The sequence below is a fragment of the Planococcus citri genome, chromosome 3 (genome assembly GCF_950023065.1).
Source record: "Planococcus citri chromosome 3, ihPlaCitr1.1, whole genome shotgun sequence".
NCBI lineage: Eukaryota > Metazoa > Arthropoda > Insecta > Hemiptera > Pseudococcidae > Planococcus > Planococcus citri.
Genome location: NC_088679.1, coordinates 82,077,706 through 82,095,417, shown reverse-complemented (window position 1 = coordinate 82,095,417; position 17,712 = coordinate 82,077,706). Strand labels below are relative to the sequence as shown.

At 35.1% G+C, this 17,712-nt stretch overlaps 1 protein-coding gene across 3 annotated transcripts in view; it reads left to right on the top strand.

Annotated features, from left to right (window-relative positions):
* The window catches only part of LOC135839840 (uncharacterized), a 49,111-nt gene that overhangs the window by 24,690 nt on the left and 6,709 nt on the right, over positions 1 to 17,712 (top strand). For all 3 annotated transcript variants that reach the window (XM_065356061.1, XM_065356060.1, XM_065356062.1), the window contains exons 2-6: positions 9,142 to 9,496; positions 12,724 to 12,967; positions 13,299 to 13,695; positions 13,820 to 14,051; positions 17,452 to 17,679. In XM_065356061.1, coding sequence (XP_065212133.1) covers positions 9,310 to 9,496; positions 12,724 to 12,967; positions 13,299 to 13,695; positions 13,820 to 14,051; positions 17,452 to 17,679 — 1,288 coding nt within the window. In that variant the 5' untranslated portion in view covers positions 9,142 to 9,309. The remainder of the gene's footprint in view (positions 1 to 9,141; positions 9,497 to 12,723; positions 12,968 to 13,298; positions 13,696 to 13,819; positions 14,052 to 17,451; positions 17,680 to 17,712) is intronic.

Sequence of the window (17,712 nt, the reverse complement as noted above, 5' to 3'; positions counted from 1 at the left end):
ATAAAAGTACCGATTGAAAATATCGACATGCCACATACCGTCTATTATAGTCTTAATAAAACGAGCAAGTTAACTTTCGTTCCATTTAGGATTTTACATTTTACTTTCTACATTAATATTAGTCATCTCTCGTCCCTTTTCCCTTTTCTACCTATGCTTACGCCGTACGCGTGTGCTGTGCTGCGCATGTATACTCATATAGGTAGAAACTCGAAAGGATAAACATGAAAATAAATCAAAACATCGAAAGTGATACGAGAAGACGAAAAAAAAAACATAGCAGCATTTTTAAAATACCACCGTGCTATGTAAAAGTGCATAGATATGTATAGCTGAGGTGCGAGTATAGAGTAGACAGGCACTAAGGTTAAGTAACTCTAAAAAGTATATACGCACCTGCGTTTACGTAGAAAGCACATCGAATATCGGGGATCGTTTCTTAATGACTTATTTATAAAATGCGTTCGCGTTCGCGTTTGCGTTGGCGATAATCTGCAGAGTACGTACTTATGTACCTACGTATGATCACTTTCATCTCACCCACATCTTCGAATCACTTTTCAGAGACGACCTACTTAATGAATAATCGCCTCGGTTTACTCGCTATGTCGTCGACTCTTCGACTCGTCGTCGTCGTCGTCGTCGTGTGGCGGCGTTTCCAGAATATTAGTCATTCTGAACTCGGCATGTTGCAAATTTAGCCCATTGTAGGCCGGTATTGTCTCGTCTCGGTGTTTTGTATAGGACCTAGGTAGGTAGGTACTTATATAGCCTAATGTTGCGAAGCATTCGTCCCACCAGGTGCTGCAGTGTTCGAAAGAAAGTGCAAAAAGATTAGAAAACAAGCGTAACCAATTCATCGGCGGAGTAGTGCGAGAGTACATACAAAATTCTACGCAACCTTTGCCCCTCGTGCAAAAATTTTACTCGCGTCGCTGCCGTAGAAATGCCATTTATTTTGTTCGTAAATGAGAACGCGCTCGCGCTCGCGCTCTCGCAGTTGGTTAATTAAAACTGTAGTAAGTGGCGAGATCTTCTCTGCTGCATAATAATTTAACGACGTAAATGAATGTCGTTTCACCTGAGACTGGCAACAATTAGCGGTTATTACTATACTTATTGTATTATGTTTCGTTTTTGTTATCTTGGCTCAAGCTTGCGAACTGTGGGTAAAAGTATTGCATTCAAAGTCGACACTCGTTTGATGGCATGCCCAAATTATGTACGAGTATGTAGGTATAAGTAAGTGCATCATTCGCGTTCGAATGATTATTTAAAACACGTTTATGGTGAGAAGAATTCAGATAAAAGGTATCGAAATTTTCACGCTTATTTTGTTTCAATTGAAACTGAATCAAAAGCTTTTGAAATTTCAGAAGTGCGTGGCATAATATCAGGAACTAGCTGTAGAATTTTTCCCCCAATTTTTTAGAATTCAGTGTTACTGTTACACAAATTTCGGAAAGATCCCTTTGGTTCAAAAAATATACCCGATGTCAAAATGATTGGATCTGATCAGGTTTCCCCTACTGAATATGATCAAGTCAGATCACGTCAATTCTGGATTTGAACCGATCCTATAATTTTCCATCTCCCCCCCCCCCCAAAAAAAAACTTGAAATGCTAACAATTTTAGCGGTGTCCAAATTACATCAAGTTGGAAGTCAATAATTAGGTATTAATGCAAACGTAAGAGTACCTATTCAAAAACTCTGAAATATCAAGTTCATGAGTAGACCCATAGTAAACAATGATTTCTGATCAAATTCGGATATTTTCTGGATGCAATTTGACCTGATCAGACAAGATCTACAGGTTGGATCAAAGTTTTGAACTTTTGATCGGATTAGATCGGTTCAGATCTGATCGTACCCAATAGAGGAGACCCGATTGAATTTGACCGGATTTTTTTTTTCAAAGTGTCCCCTATTCCCCACGAGGGGAGGGGGGAATTTATTGTGCAATATAAGGAACAACTTACGAATACCTGGAATACCTGACCACACCTGTTGATCAGATCAGATCAGATCCGGACGCTCCCAGGATCCAATATACCTACATAATGTTATGCAGATCTGTTCAACTAATGATATGATCAGATCCAGTATGGCAGGCATCATGATGGGATCAAACCAGATCTGATGATTAGACCCTTCACTTAAATGATCCTTAAATACAAAAAAAAAAAAGTTGCCTCCACAGTTGAAACTTGATTTATTTTTATTACTGCTTTTTTTAACCCTTGATGGCCTGAACCAAACTGGAAGTGATCAGAAAAAATGCTTTCAATTTGTTGAATGGGACTTGCATGAATATCACTTTAATGTGTAGTATGCCCCCCTGTCCCTCAAAACTGTTTCGTAAATGAGGGGTCAATTTTTTCAAATTTTTGTAAATTACGAAAGAGCAAAATACCTTATTGGCCCAAATTTGAGGTAATCTTATATAATCGCATTCCACGCACCTAATCATTGAAAGCAAGTCCTTGATGAGCACCATCCCATTTTTGGTGGGGCATAAATATGAAAAAGTTGAGGTAAAATACGGGCCAATGTCCTCCATTTTTAATTTTATGAATTTGTTGATATGCTTTCACAAAATATAATCACAAAGGGTATACGCAGTGGGGTACAGAGTGATTTTTACAATTTTTGATTAACTGGTTTCGTAAAAGTCGCTGAAACATGAGATGTGAGTGGATACATCGAGTACTGCATATGAGAATACACTTCACTTGAGTAAAAAGATACAAAAATTATAAAATGTATACATAAGCATGCCTGAGCTTTTTCAGGACTTTTCACTTTCAGTTGCACTAATATCTAAAGCTCATCTGAATAAATTTTACACATCATTAGTAATTTGGATGAAGTGACATTTTTCCAATGATGCAGTTTACACGAATAAAAGATTGAACTCACATAAAGGAATCATGATTAGTTACGAAAATCAATAGGTAACTATGTAAACAAGAATGCCTGAGCTTTCACAAAATTTTAGGCTGACAGCCACTCACACCTCTAAAGCACATCTATATAAATTTCACACATCATTCATAATTAATTTGGATAATGAAATTTTTGTACACTAGATGCAATTTCCTCCACTACATGATTGGGCCCATCATCATCAATTAATCATGCAGAAATTTCACTATCCAAATTGATTACGAATGATATGTGAAATTTATATAAGTAGATGTGCTTTAGAAGTATGGGTAGCTGACAGCTTAAAATTCTGAAAAAGCTCAGGCATTATAATCTATACATATGGTTATTAATTTTCCTAACTAATCATGATTCCTTTATGTGTGTCCAATCTTTTAGTCCAGTAAACTGCATCATCATACAAAATTTTCACTATCCAAATTAATTATGAATGATGTGTCATGTGTGAAATATATACGGATGTGCTTTAAAGGTGTGAGTAGCTGTCAGCTTAAAGTTTTGAAAAAGCTCAGACATTCTTGTGTACATAGTTATTAATTTTTGTGATTATTCATTAATTCCCTTATATGATGTCCAAAGTTGTTTTTGAGTAAACTGCGTCATCATAATATACCAAAATTACACTCTATCCAAATTAATTACAAATCATGTGTGAAGTTTACTTGTTAGTGCTTCAGAAATCTATAAAGCTGGCAGCTCAAAGTTCTGAAAAAGCTTAGGCATTCTTGTCTATATGGTTATTAATTTTCGTAACAAATCATGATTCCTTTATGTGTGTCCAATCTTTTAGTCGAGTAAACTGCATCAGTGTACAAAAATTTCATTATCCAAATGACAAATGATGTGTGAAATTTATATAGATGTGCTTTAGAGGTGTGAGTAGCTGTCAGCCTAAAATTCTGTAAGAAAGCTCAGGCATTCTTGTTTACATAGTTACCTATTGATTTTCGTAACTAATCATGATTCCTTTATGGGAGTTCAATCTTTTATTCGTGTAAACTGCATCATTGGAAAAATGTCACTTCATCCAAATTACTAATGATGTGTAAAATTTATTCAGATGAGCTTTAGATATTAGTGCAACTGAAAGTGAAAAGTCCTGAAAAAGCTCAGGCATGCATTATGTATACATTTTATAATTTTCATATCTTTTTACTCAAGTGAAGTGTATTCTCATATGCAGTACTCGATGTATCCACTCACATCTCATGTTTCAGCGACTTTTACGAAACCAGTTAATCAAAAATTGAAAAAATCACTCTGTACCCCACTGCGTATACCTACCCTTTGTGATTATATTTTGTGAAAGCGTATTAACAAATTCATAAAATTAAAAATGGAGGACATTGGCCCCAGGGGCGTAGCAAAGTGATTTTACAAGGGGGTAAATTCTAAAAAATGCCAACTTTGAAATCTTGAAATTGCCAACTGCAAAATCGATTAAAAATTTGCTCAAATAAAACAGCTTTGCTTGTACTTTTTTCGCTCGGGCTAAATTGTGATTTGAGGTAATACTCCCAATTTTTGTATTTGACCCAATGTTTTTATTTAACATTACTGGAAATTTTAAAAAATTGGAAATTACCTAAGGCAATTTTATTCAAACTTTTATGTATAATTAGGGAGTAATTTCATTTTAAGAGCTTAAAAAAAACGAAATGGAATTGACTCAAGCAAAGCGAGGGCAAAAGCTTGCAAAATTTTATAACTTGAGAGTCAAAAAAACGTCATTTTTCAAAGACTTACTTACCTAATATTTTTGTAGAAATTTAGAATTGGGAAAGTGAAATGTAAATGGCCCGAGCGAAGCGAGGGCAAAAGCTTTTAACAATTTGTAACACAAAAAACCGATGAACGTCATTTTTGATGATATAGAAAATCATTGTTCTGATCTTTGCATTTTTTCAAATTCTCGCAATATTTTTCTAGAAAATGTAACTGGGAAAAAGGAAAACAAATTAGCCCCAGCGAAGTGAGGGCTCAAGCTTTTGGAAATGTACATTTTAAAAACTAAAATAGCATAAAAAGCTATCACAATAATTGTATTATTTGGAAAAATAAATAAGCAAATGAAAAAATGAGTCAAGTACAAATTTGTCAACTAAGTAGGTGCAACATTATTGGTTAGTTTGCCAACATGAGTCCTCAGGTATTGTATCATGCTCGCATCAGTTGGCAAATTTAGAATAAAAATAACCGAATTAAATTTAAATTTATGGCGTTGATTCTGTTGGTTTTAGTTCTCTTCTACGAGTATACTCAATTAAAAAATTCCAACTTTTTAAGTAAACAAAATAAATGAGAATTGTCGATTTTCGAACAAAATGAATAATTTCCTTGAAAAGTTGGCAATTTTGAGTTTCCAATTCTCAAGTACTCAGTTGGTAAATCAAAAATTTACCTATTACAATATAGGTACATTACATTTGAAATTAATTGTGTGTAGTTGGCAAATTTAATTTAAAACAATTGCAAATTGTCAACTTTTTAACTAGATAATAAGTAGAAAATAAAGTTGACAATTGTGAGTTCTGAAGTTCTCAGTTGGCAAATCAAGAATGCCTCAACAGTTGGTAAATTAACTTAATTGTAATATCGAACTCTGAATCAAAAACGCCAACTTTTCAACTAATGATTAATTGAAAAGTTATCATTTTTGAATTTTCATTCAAAAATGCCAACTTTTTAATTTTTCAAACCCACCGGGGGGGGGTACCGTACCCCCCCCCCAACCCCATCGCTTGCTACGCCCCTGATTTGGCCCGTATTTTACCTCAACTTTTTCATATTTATGCCCCACCAAAAATTGGATGGGGCTCATCAAGGATTTGCTTTCAATAATTAGGTGCGTGGAATGCGATTATATAAGATTACCTCAAATTTGGGCCAATTAGGTATTTTGCTCTTTCATAATTTACAAAAATTTGAAAAAATTTACCCCTCATTTACGAAATAATTTTGAGGGGCAGGGGGGCATACTACAAATTAAAGTGATATTCATGTAAGTCCCATTCAACAAATTTAAAGCATTTTTTCTGATAAACTTCCAGTTTGGTTCAGGCCTTTTAGGGTTAAAAAAGTTACATTCGTTTTGCAGTATTGGTCTAAGTGGAAGAGTTCCGCGATTTTCACGGGATATTTAAAAAAAAAATTAAACATATTCTGTGAAAGAGTGGTAGATAACTAAATCTTTGAAACTTCATTATATAAAATGGCCGCTGGAAACTCTTACAGTGCTTCGAGTCAGCGAAAAATCATTTTGAAAAAATAGAAAAAGTCCTCGCCACTGGAAATAGATACATTCAATAAAACACGAACTTACTGTCTCAATTTGGCGAAAAATAGAAAAATATGAGAACCTCATTTTGAAATCTGCAGCTTCCAGCAGAACTTCGATTTCCATCTCAATTTTTGAAATTTTATCGAAGACTTACCAATACTTGCACAATTGGGTATGAATTCAATAGATGAAAATGTGGTTTTCATTTATACGAGTATTTTCAAGGTGCCGAATTCAATTCCAATTAAACACTGAAAAAGTGTATATAGATACTTAGGTATTATTAGTAGCTAAATGATTTATTTTAAAAATTTCATGTTCTCTTTCACGTTAAAAATGGCCCTTTAAACGAGATGAAACAGCCAGATTTGACGAAAATCGAAGTAGGGCGATTTGAAATCTGAATTCACGACCATAAAATACTCAGTCTCACAGGAACAGTAAAGAAACCGCGAATCAGGAAGTACCTAAACTACGAGTACATACCTACATAGACATACGTATACCACGTTGGATTGTTGGCCCTTTATTCGAGAAACATAGTCACCAATCAATACGTTTTCATCGAATGACCTATACTGAAACCTGGACGATAGTCGATGATAATGTATGTTTTACGTAACAAGACACGAGGTTCGAGAATTTCTATTTGTACTTACCGCGATGCTTGCCAAATTGATGATTTGGCGCTGGGTACAGGTATATGAGTACCTACTTATAATGTAAAATTGACTTGGACTATGAGTTGTGTGTGTTTAGTCCTACGTTTAAGTAAGTACTCGTTTATATATACATAATATGTACATATTAACAATCAGAGTGCAGCCATATAATTGTATCGGCTACGTAAGCTATGGAAGAGGTTAACGACCAACCATGTGAGCTGCTAATCATCGATCGATCAAACGATAAATGAACAAGTACCTCTATAGTCCAACTGGCTAGATACGTAATTGTTTTTCGATTTCACGCATTTGACATTTGCCATTTACGTTGGTCTAACGAATGCTGCCACTTGCCACTTTACTAGGAATAATACCTACCTAATCGTATGTTCATAACGTGGTGCGCTTTCTTGAACAATTTTTCTCAACATAAATTACGAGTATGGTAGGTATTATCGACTGTAGACGGAACAATAACGTCAACAAAGCACGTTCTATTGCCGGTTATATCAAAGCATCTATAGAAGAATTCGAATCATTTTGAATTGTTAAATGAGTAAATAGACGTCGACGAGTATGGAAGTAATTGCGTGATTTTTTTTTCAAAAGTTTAATAGGTTGAATGACTTTGGCTGTTGGCAAAGTTAAATAAGTCACGACGTTATGACTGCCGAGGTTAATGATGGACGTGGAACAACTCTCGATCAACGATTACTTAGTTGGCCTTCCTGTTGAGGTGTCGTGTCTGTTTTGGACACATCGCATCATACCGGCCGTTTATAATGCGTTCATCTTTATAATAAGCGTGTATATAGCGGGTCTACGTAGAAATAATACATACGTAGGTAGGTACGCGAGTAGAAAAAACTGTCGAGGAATTTTTTATGCATGTGCTTGTATTTACTCACTACATGGGCTACATACGCGTAGGTACCTCTACCTATGTACATAGATGATTTATGTGTGCCAAATGGTTTTATTAAATGATTTAAATGGTAAAGTGGTTGGTAACCGCAAAGCCAATTGGCACATAATTATTTTCAACGGTAAAATACCTACCTACCGAACTTTAGGACTCGTGCTTTGGCTGCAGCATGTGCAATGTGCAATGTGCATGGTTTTAGCCACGATGTCTTGGCAGGTATGAAATATTTTGACGAATAATTACGGGATGTTGGCGATTTAAATTAGAGTACCTAAGTGGTACAAAAATGGACCACCTTTTGTATTTTTAGCTTTAAAGGGTTGAAAAAAATGATGGAATTTTTTTTTTTCAAATGAACCATTCGAAAGCCCAAAGACTCTAGTTTATTGGGTAAATTTTTTTCATGTTGAAAATCCACAGAGCAATGAGAAATTTGAAAAAATTGCAAAAACGGGTACAAATATCAAATCATTGAAATTATGTACCTAATAAATGGTCAAAAACCAATGGAATTTCAGTAAGAGCTGACAAAGCTCGCATGAAGAATGGTTAAACACTAATTAAAATCGTAACACACGAAATAAATTTGCAACTGATGAAATTTCTGCGGCAACATTGTCGAATAAAAAATTTGAATAAATTATTCGAAAAATATTGGAACTTGAACTTGGCAAGTTCAAGAAGACGATGAATTATTATTCAGGTACTTCTTCATATACGAGTGTAAATACCTAATAGAAAGAAAAAAAAAATCGATGATACGTATGCCTATTCGTACTTCAGGATACTGGCGGCGGTTTACCTTGTTAAAATGACAATAATTTGTCAATTTTGTGTTTGCGATGGCACATCTACTTACGCAGCCATCATTAGACACGATGTGTAAGACCGGCGAGTATTTCATGTAAACAACACGTTATTGTACCATAAGTTGAGTTGGGCAACAGCTGTTTACACAAAAGAACATTTTATCTGTTTCTCTGTTTTAATTTCCACTTGTCATGGAAGAACAGTTTGACAACTTTTTTCTTTTTCTCGTCGGGTTTCTTGCAACAGTCCGCATCGACTACCTATGACATTTTGAAATACCCTATTCCAGTATAGGTACAGGTAGGTAGGTATACTTATAAGTACAGATAGGTGGATGGGTAAGGGACGAGGGTAAAGTATGGAAAGTATATGGTACTTGATACGAAAGAAACGAGATTATAAATATCGGGTAATCTTATTGGGATATTGTAGATTATGCGAGGATGCAATACGAGTAGGTACATATATATTTTTCGATTGCTACAGGTACCGGTTTGCATCTTATGATTTCAGGTTACTCGTAAGGAGATGAAGTTTCCGTCGTCATGGAAGATGATCGGCGTACTTGCGGTGTAAAAAAAAAGAAAAAAAGAAACGAGTACGATAAAATTGAAATACTGCACGGCGCCGCGACCCCGCCAAAGGGCGACATAATCCGCCGATGGATCGTAGAAGGTGAAAATGAAGACTGCCAGTTCGCTACTCGTCAGTCAGTTAAATCAAAAATATACCAAAGGGCCATTCTCAGACGAGATGATAAGAAAGAAAAAACGAAAAAGACCTTGGTGGAGGGAGAAAATTCAATCGACTGCCTTTTTTACAATTATTTTATTTATAGCGTTTGATTTAACTTCGGCATCGTCGCATGGTAAGTTTTCGTACAACTTATGTACCTACACCTACTTTAGCTATAGGTACCTACTTGATAAGTTCAGTACCTTTACGTTATAGGTTAGGGTAAAGTACCCCTATTCCACCCAGTACCTAATCCCGACCACCATGTATATCTCGTCTGTTATTAGCGATACCCATTGAAAATTCATATAAACGTGTTCCTCTATCACAGACAATTAATTTGAGAAATTCCCGGCCACTGTAAAGCCAAAACTCGCGAAGTAAATTGAATTTGAAGAAATTCCATGATCAAAAAATTGTTTTTCATCATTTTTTATCACCAAAAATTTTCAACTTGTTACAACTACACTGAAAGAAATGATTTTCGAAACGCTTTATTCAGTCCCGAAATTGATGCAATGGTTACTGCACAGTACAGTAATTTTCAAATTACCTCATTTTGATGTAATGATTACATAGGTTAAATCAGAGAATGCATCAAGTGATGGAATGAGTACATCGCTAGGATGGATTTATTACATCACTTTTCAAAATTCATTCCTATGTTCTCATTACATTTCTTTGGGGACTCAGTCCTGCAGACATGGTATTCAAAACATCATTTGGTGGGTAATAAGTACATCATATAGTAAGCAATGATTACATTCCTTAAACATGACTGAGAACCATGTAGTGATTTACTGAATACAGTAAACGATGTACTGAGTACATCGCCGTACTGCAATGAAATCATTCTTTTCAAACAGTGAAAAAACTATAAATATTTTGAAAGCCTGAATCAAACATTCTACTCGCGGCCATGTCATTAAGTGTAGGTAGTTAGGAACGAAAGGTCCCAGGTTCGAATCCCGGTTAGGTCGGAAAATTTTCGTAGGTAAATAGGTTCTTGAAAAATTTGTTTCAGTGAGAATTATTTAGATGTGCGGAGAAACGTGAAATTGATAGTACCAATCCCCACTTTTTAAATATTGTTGAATAAAAGCGATGGAATGGTTACCGCACTTCTATGTAATAGTTACTTCTCTAAATATGTACTGATTAATGCGTTTCATTCCTATACCAAAATTACCGCGTTTTAATGCACTGAGTGCATCGTTTCAATGTAACTATTACTGTTTATTTCTTTCAGTGTAATTTTGTGGTGTTAAATATGATTTGTGATCGTGATTAAAGTGAGATTTTGATGGTATTGCCGTTTTTGTAATCAATCACAAGTATGTACAGAAAATTGTTACAAAAGTGTAAAATAATATGGGTCTCCTAATCCCGATCACCCATAAGATCATGTAAATTCAGGGTGGTCTGGATTAGGGTACCAAATTCAAACAGTCATTTTTGAAGTGCCTCTGAAGAAAACTCCAAAAAGCCATGAAGAATTATTCTATAACCCCAAAATTTTAATATGAGTTGGGGGAAGGTTCAATTTATCTTTTAAGCCATTTACTGTATTTTTATGTGAAATAGTATTTTATTGGTTGCTGCACTTTCAAATGTGGTCAGAAATTAGGGTACCTAACTTTTTGGAGATGGTCGGGATTAGGATATCAAATTTTGAAAAATTGTTTTTGAGTTGTTTTGGAAAAAAATTCAAAAAACATATTAAAAGATTATTCATTTACACCAAAATTTTGATATGAGTTATATACGGGAAGGTTCAACCTACATTTTAAGCTATTTACCACATTTTGAAGTGAAATAGTCTTCGATTGGTGGCGGTTTTACAAAAAGTGGTCGGTTTTGGGTGCCCTTACCCTTACATAATCTAAGAATTACACATGTTTAGAGTCTCTCTTATTTTTAAGATCCCGCCGATTTTTTAAAATTGACTTCTTTTAATGAAAAATTTTCAAAAATTTTTTACATCGCTTAATTCTACTTTCTTGACTTTTTCTAAATTTGTGGGGCTCCAGTCCAGGGAACCAAAAAGTCTTTAAAAAAATTCCTCAACCCTCCCAAGAAAAATTGAACAAATATCATCAAAAGGAACGAAATAAAATGTACTGACGCCCTTTTTTTTTGTCTAAAATCGCACCCATTATTATCCCAAATTTGGTTTTTAAACATTGATAAATGCACTTAAGCACCTGAAATTTGGGCTGGTGATATATTTTTCATGCTCTAAGTTGGTTTCAAAAAATTTTCTGCCAGTTGAAATAGGTACCTCCCTTCATAGTTGCAATGACTAATGATAAAAAAAAATGAAAAAAAAATAAAAATGAATACCTACTGTGTAATAATTTTAACCCTTTCGCGCCAAATATTGGTTTTGCATCCCACCTCCAATTTTTTCACATTAAATCGTTCCTTGAGCAACTCTAAACAACTTTTCCTTAACTCACACTCAAGATATTGAGGTGAGATCATGTATGTCCCAGCCATGGACTTTGAATATTTGTCCTGGGACAGCATATGTTCCATCAGTGCTTAAAATATGCAAAAATTGCTGGGACGAGTGGGACAATACCAATAATATCATTCCAGTATGCAAAAAGTCAAGTAAGAAATTTGTATTTTGGATGCAAATTAGAAAAAATTTCAAAAAAACACACTTTTGCTAATAAAATCTTAAAATTTCAAAATTTGACATTTTTATGAAATTTTACCAAAATTGAGACATCAATTTCCTTTGACAGAGGGGACATAATATGCAGAAAAACATTCCTGACGGACTGAAATCGTCCTTTTTTCGATTTCTTGAAAAAATAACACCCAAAACAGCTCAAAAATATCAAAAAATTATCGAATAAAACTTATTTACGTTTTTGCTTTTGAATTTGCTCCCTCAAAAATTAATCAAAATTAATTTTTTTTATACCAAAATGTAGCTTATTCTATCTATTTTCAAATATTAATTCGTTGCCGGGCACAATCACTCCCTGTGTTTGCAATAAATTTTTAATTACTACCAACTAGTTGCTCAGATTTCACATTTCTACTGAAAACCACGTTTTTGCGGGAAAAATAATTCACAGTGTTGCTATAACACGAGCGAAAAAATTGCGAGTGGTCTCAATCGATTCCTGACACTTACTCTCTACTGATGGGACCCTGTCCGCGGGAAAAATGTGTCCCAGAAGTTCCCAGGGAGACTTTTGGAACATAGGATACGATACCTATCCAGTCTAATGTTTATATGTACCTACCTATTGTTGAATTTCAACACTTACATAGAGAAAAAAATGGAAAGAGGGATTCGACTATAAACGCGTTTCTTTTTTCTGTTTAATATCATAATTATAGATGACGATCGTAACGGTTGGCTGTCTGCAAATAATGTGTTCACCTATCATAATGGGATAAATAATGAAATTGATGTACCAAGGACTGATATAGACGAAAAAGGCGTCGTCGGCGGCGGCGGTGGTACTCCGTGGGCGAGTGCTTCTGAAGAAGCGTTCGATGAACGACGAGACGCTGAGATATTTCGCGCCGTAGTGTATTCGATAGCCGATTGGAAGGAAAGGCAGCGAATTCGCCACGCCAAGTAATAACACGTAAATACGTGCGTTTATCTATTTTTTTTCTGCTTAGCTTGTTCGTCGTCTTCGATAAATGTACCTAAGTATACCTACATAAATGCTTGTTCAATGGTGTACAAATAGAACATTAAAAGTACACAAACGAAAACGAACGAGTCGGAATGCCATCTTCTTGGTACCTTCTCGATCTCGTAGGTAATCGCAGTACGTAGACCTACAATCTGACGCGGCAGGTTGTAGGCTATTACCAATAGGAATAGGCAATAGGCATAGACTATACAGATCGTTCGAACAAAACGACAGATGATTTCATTTCACTTTTACTTGTTTTCGCAGAGAACAAAATCACGGTAAATTACGTAAAAAACGATCTCAAGACGATAGTAAATCGAACAGTAGCGAAAAAGAAAAAAAGCTAGACGATGAAACGGCAGAAAAAGAACCATTAAAAGTATGCTACGACGAATTAGGTTGTTTTCAAGAAGCCGGTTATATCGATTTATTGCCAAACTCTCCCGAAGAAGTAAATACTAGGTATTTGCTTTATAATTCGCGTCGTAGTCGAGGCGATACGCCATTGTTGGACGTATCCGCTCAAAATATCTCTTCGATATGGGAATGGGCTGGCAAAGCTTTCAATGTCTCAGCACCTACCAAAGTCATCATTCACGGTTTCGGCAGCTCGTGCTCCAATGTCTGGGTCTACGAGATGAGATCTGCCCTAATGTCTGTGGTGAGTATTCGACATACCTACTCGTATTATAGCAATCTACCTATGTGTATAAGTTATAACTGTATAGGTACTCGTAATATTTTTGGCTATTGTACTACGTAACCTATCGTATTACTGATCGCAGGAAGAATGTAACATAATCTGCGTAGATTGGGAAGCCGGCGCGACGATACCAAATTACGTTAGAGCAGCAGCCAATACGAGATTGGTGGGAAAACAAGTGGCCATATTATTGTCCGGACTGGAGAAATATGTAAATTTATCCGTACGTAACGTACATGTGATCGGATTCAGTTTAGGAGCGCATGTAGCCGGCTTTGCTGGATCGGAATTGAAAAACCTTAGTCGAATTACAGGTACGTACGAGTAGATAATATATACTTACAATATACGATATGTACATATACGTAGGTACCGTTATAGGTACTCGTAATACGTTTACATTTTACGAGTAGCCGGTCTACCTGAATACTGAAGCAATGTATGTATGTATTTGTATTACGAGTACCTCAGTCATACTCGTAGTACCTATATCTTCTCACTTACCTTACCATTCTACCTACTTCGTGTCTCGTAGCGTCATATTATCCAAGTACCTATACATTGTGCAGTGAGCACTGTGTAGGTATGTAGTAAGTACTAAGTAGACGTAAGTACTAACTATAGTGAGTGCAGTGGGCCAGCAAAGCGTTTTTCTTCAGCACAGTACATCTACATAAGTACAAGATGCAAGATGTAGGAGGGACATGGACGAAGAAGCGATTATGTTGTCCTTGACCCTGTACTCGTAACACTGTTTCTGTAGTGCTACCATCTACACAGCTCTGTGCACCGGTGCGGCGGCACAGTGCTCATATCCAATCTCAGTCAGTATGCTAACAGACTTCTTCCTCTTCTTCTGTGTGTCTTGTCCGATGTCTACGGATGTATGGGCATGGGCATGGGCATGGAATCTGTGTTTGTAGAAAGCAAAGTTGATTCAGGTTAGGTAGAGCGCAGTCTAAATACATTGGTTTGTGATTAAGATTATGCATACACTATAACGCCCGATGTAAGTCATGAATCAATCGCACTTCATTCACGAATTCGTTCTGTTGAATGAGGGAACAAAATATCTACTTGAGACAATGAGATATAATATTGACACTCAACTATTTCTATTTGATCTCTAAGAAGTGAAACCTTTTGAACTCGTACTCTCCGATTTGAGCTAGGTCAAAAGAGCACCAAGATTTCACGTTCTGAACTTCATTTTTGGATTTTTGGCTAATTATTGAAAATTCAATTGAACTGGCTTTAAATTTTAAAAAAAAGACATTCATTTTGCCAAATTTACAAAAAAACTAGACAGCTGCGCTTGCAGCTGAACAGTGTGCGTAGCCCATTTTGTTACAAAAGTAGGCACAGCCTAATTTCAAAAAAAAAACAAAGAAATTTTGGATTTTGAAAGCACAACGCGATTTTGAAACAAAGCACAACGCGATTTTGAAAAAGGCGCAACGCAAATTTGAAAAATAGCATAACACAATTTCAAAAAAAAAAACGTGAATTTGAAAGAAAAGCGCAACGAAAAATTGCAAAAAAAAAGCACAATGCCAATTTAAAAAAAGAAAGCTAAACACTATTTCCAAAACAAAAACTCTATTTCAAAAAAAAAACACAATGCAATTTTGATAAAAAAGCACACAAAACGCAAATTCGAAAATAAAACTTGATTTTGAAAAAAAGCACAACACGATTTTGAAAAAAGCACAACGCAAATTTGAAAGAAAAGTACAACGTAAATTTGCAAAAAAAAAAAGCACAACACAAATTTGAAAAAAGCACCACGAGATTTTGAAAAAAAACACGTGATTTTTTAAAAAATACACAACGCAAATTCAAAAATAAAACGTGATTTTGAAAAAAAAGCACAACACAGTGTCAAAAAAAAAAGCGCAACACAAATTTGAAAGAAGAGCTCAACGCAAATTTGAAAAAAAACACTACCAGATTTTGAAAAAAGCACAACGTGATTTTGAAAAAAAGCACAACTTAATTTTTAAAAAAATAACGCAAATTCAAAAAAACGCAATTTCAAAAAAAAGCACAACGTGATTTTGAAAAGAAAAGCACAACGCAAATCCGAATACACTTTGCTATTCTGAATGCTCCAGTGCACAACGCGATATATCTTGAAAGCATAATGCAACTCCAAAAGCACTTCAGTACTGAGAAAACCTCTTGGGAGCACAGCAAAATCACAAATGACTGGTGGGATTTAATTCAGAAAGGGTAAACACCTGCTTTTGTTGTCTAGGTACTGAACTTGTGTAAATGAAACACCTGCAGGTGTTCTAAAAACATTTCTCAAAATTGAACAATGGAGAAAATTTTATAACCCCTGTGGTGTTACATTTAGGTATAGTGGGATAGATAAGCAAATACAATGGATCATTGAATATCAATAGGCTGCAAATCACTTTGATTTATAACTTTTAGAAAATAACCAAATTATTGAAATTGAACCAGGGGAAAGATAACACTGCAGATAAGAAATTTCAAAATTTATGTAACACCACAATTTGAAAATTGAACAATAGAAAAGATTTTACAACCCCTGTGGTGTTACATAAATTTTAAAATTTAACTGACGTCGGCTTCGCTTTTGAATTTTTGAAAACTGAACAATAGAAAATATTTTACACCCCCTGCGGTGTTACATACTGTCAGCTTTGCTTTTGATATGGCCCTTTTCCTCTTTTTATTCTTTCTTTGGTCCAAATTTTCGTAATTAATTGCAATTACTCAAGAAGCTACTTGAGTAATTAGTAATTGCAATTATAATTACGGCGTTGAATGTCTCATGATAGACCACATCTACGTATAGAAATTTCAAAAAAATCGTCCATCCATCTCAGAGAACATTCATTCCAAAGAATTTTTCCACTTTCAGACCGAAACTAATAATGTGCTACGCACACTAAAAAAGACATTTTTTTAGCCAAGTTTACAAAAAAAAAATCATCCTCAAAAAATCCTGTCTTCTGCTAAAATTATAAAAAAGTTTTGTTTTTGCTAAAATTATAAAAATTGTATTTTTTCTCGTAAAATTGGTGAAAGTCCTGTTTTTGGCAAAATCTGCAAAAGGACCCTGCTGTTTGCTAAAATGTCAAAAAATCGTTTTTTTTACTGCCCAACATTTCAAAGAAAAAAATCTTGCATCGTTAAAATTGTTGCCACAAATTATCTTTTTCCTCCAAATTGACCAACATTAAAAAAAGAAAAACTGTTGAAAGTCCTGACCTTTTTACCAAAATTGCCAGAAATTCCGGAAAGGTAATCAGGTAATCCTACTTTTTCTTATTTTTTTTTTTAAATCTGAATTTAAAATTTTCCAATTCTTTTCTTTTTTTCAGAATTTATTGTTTTTTCTAAAAAAAATTCTAGTTCTCTTCTCTTTGAAAATCCAAACACTTCGAGTTGAATGAATTTTTATTTGAATGTAGGCCTAACTCGATTCTTTCCCCGTGGAAGATTTGAAAAAATCTTTTCCTAGAAGTGCTGTTTCCACCCTTCATATCTTTCGCACGGGTACAAGTAGGTCATCTTATAGGTATTTGTTGAACACTTTCGATTTCATAGTTTCAAATCAAAATCGACGCTCAAAGATCCGCACGCTCCTTTCAAATTAAATATCAAATTCTCCCGTTCTTTTATGACTTAGGTGAAATTGAATGATTCTAACAACGTGTATATGCCTAATTACAATTACAGGACTCGATCCAGCCGGACCGTTGTTCGAAAGTCAAGACAGAAGAGCTCGTTTAGACTCGATGGATGCTCAATTCGTCGACGTAATTCATTCAAACGGGGAAAATCTGATATTGGGAGGACTAGGCGCCTGGCAGCCGATGGGGCACGTTGACTTTTACCCAAACGGTGGCAGAATGCAGAAAGGATGTACGAATCTGTTTGTGGGCGCTGTTTCCGACATGATTTGGTGTAAGTTGCTTCAAACGATGTCTTTTCTAATAA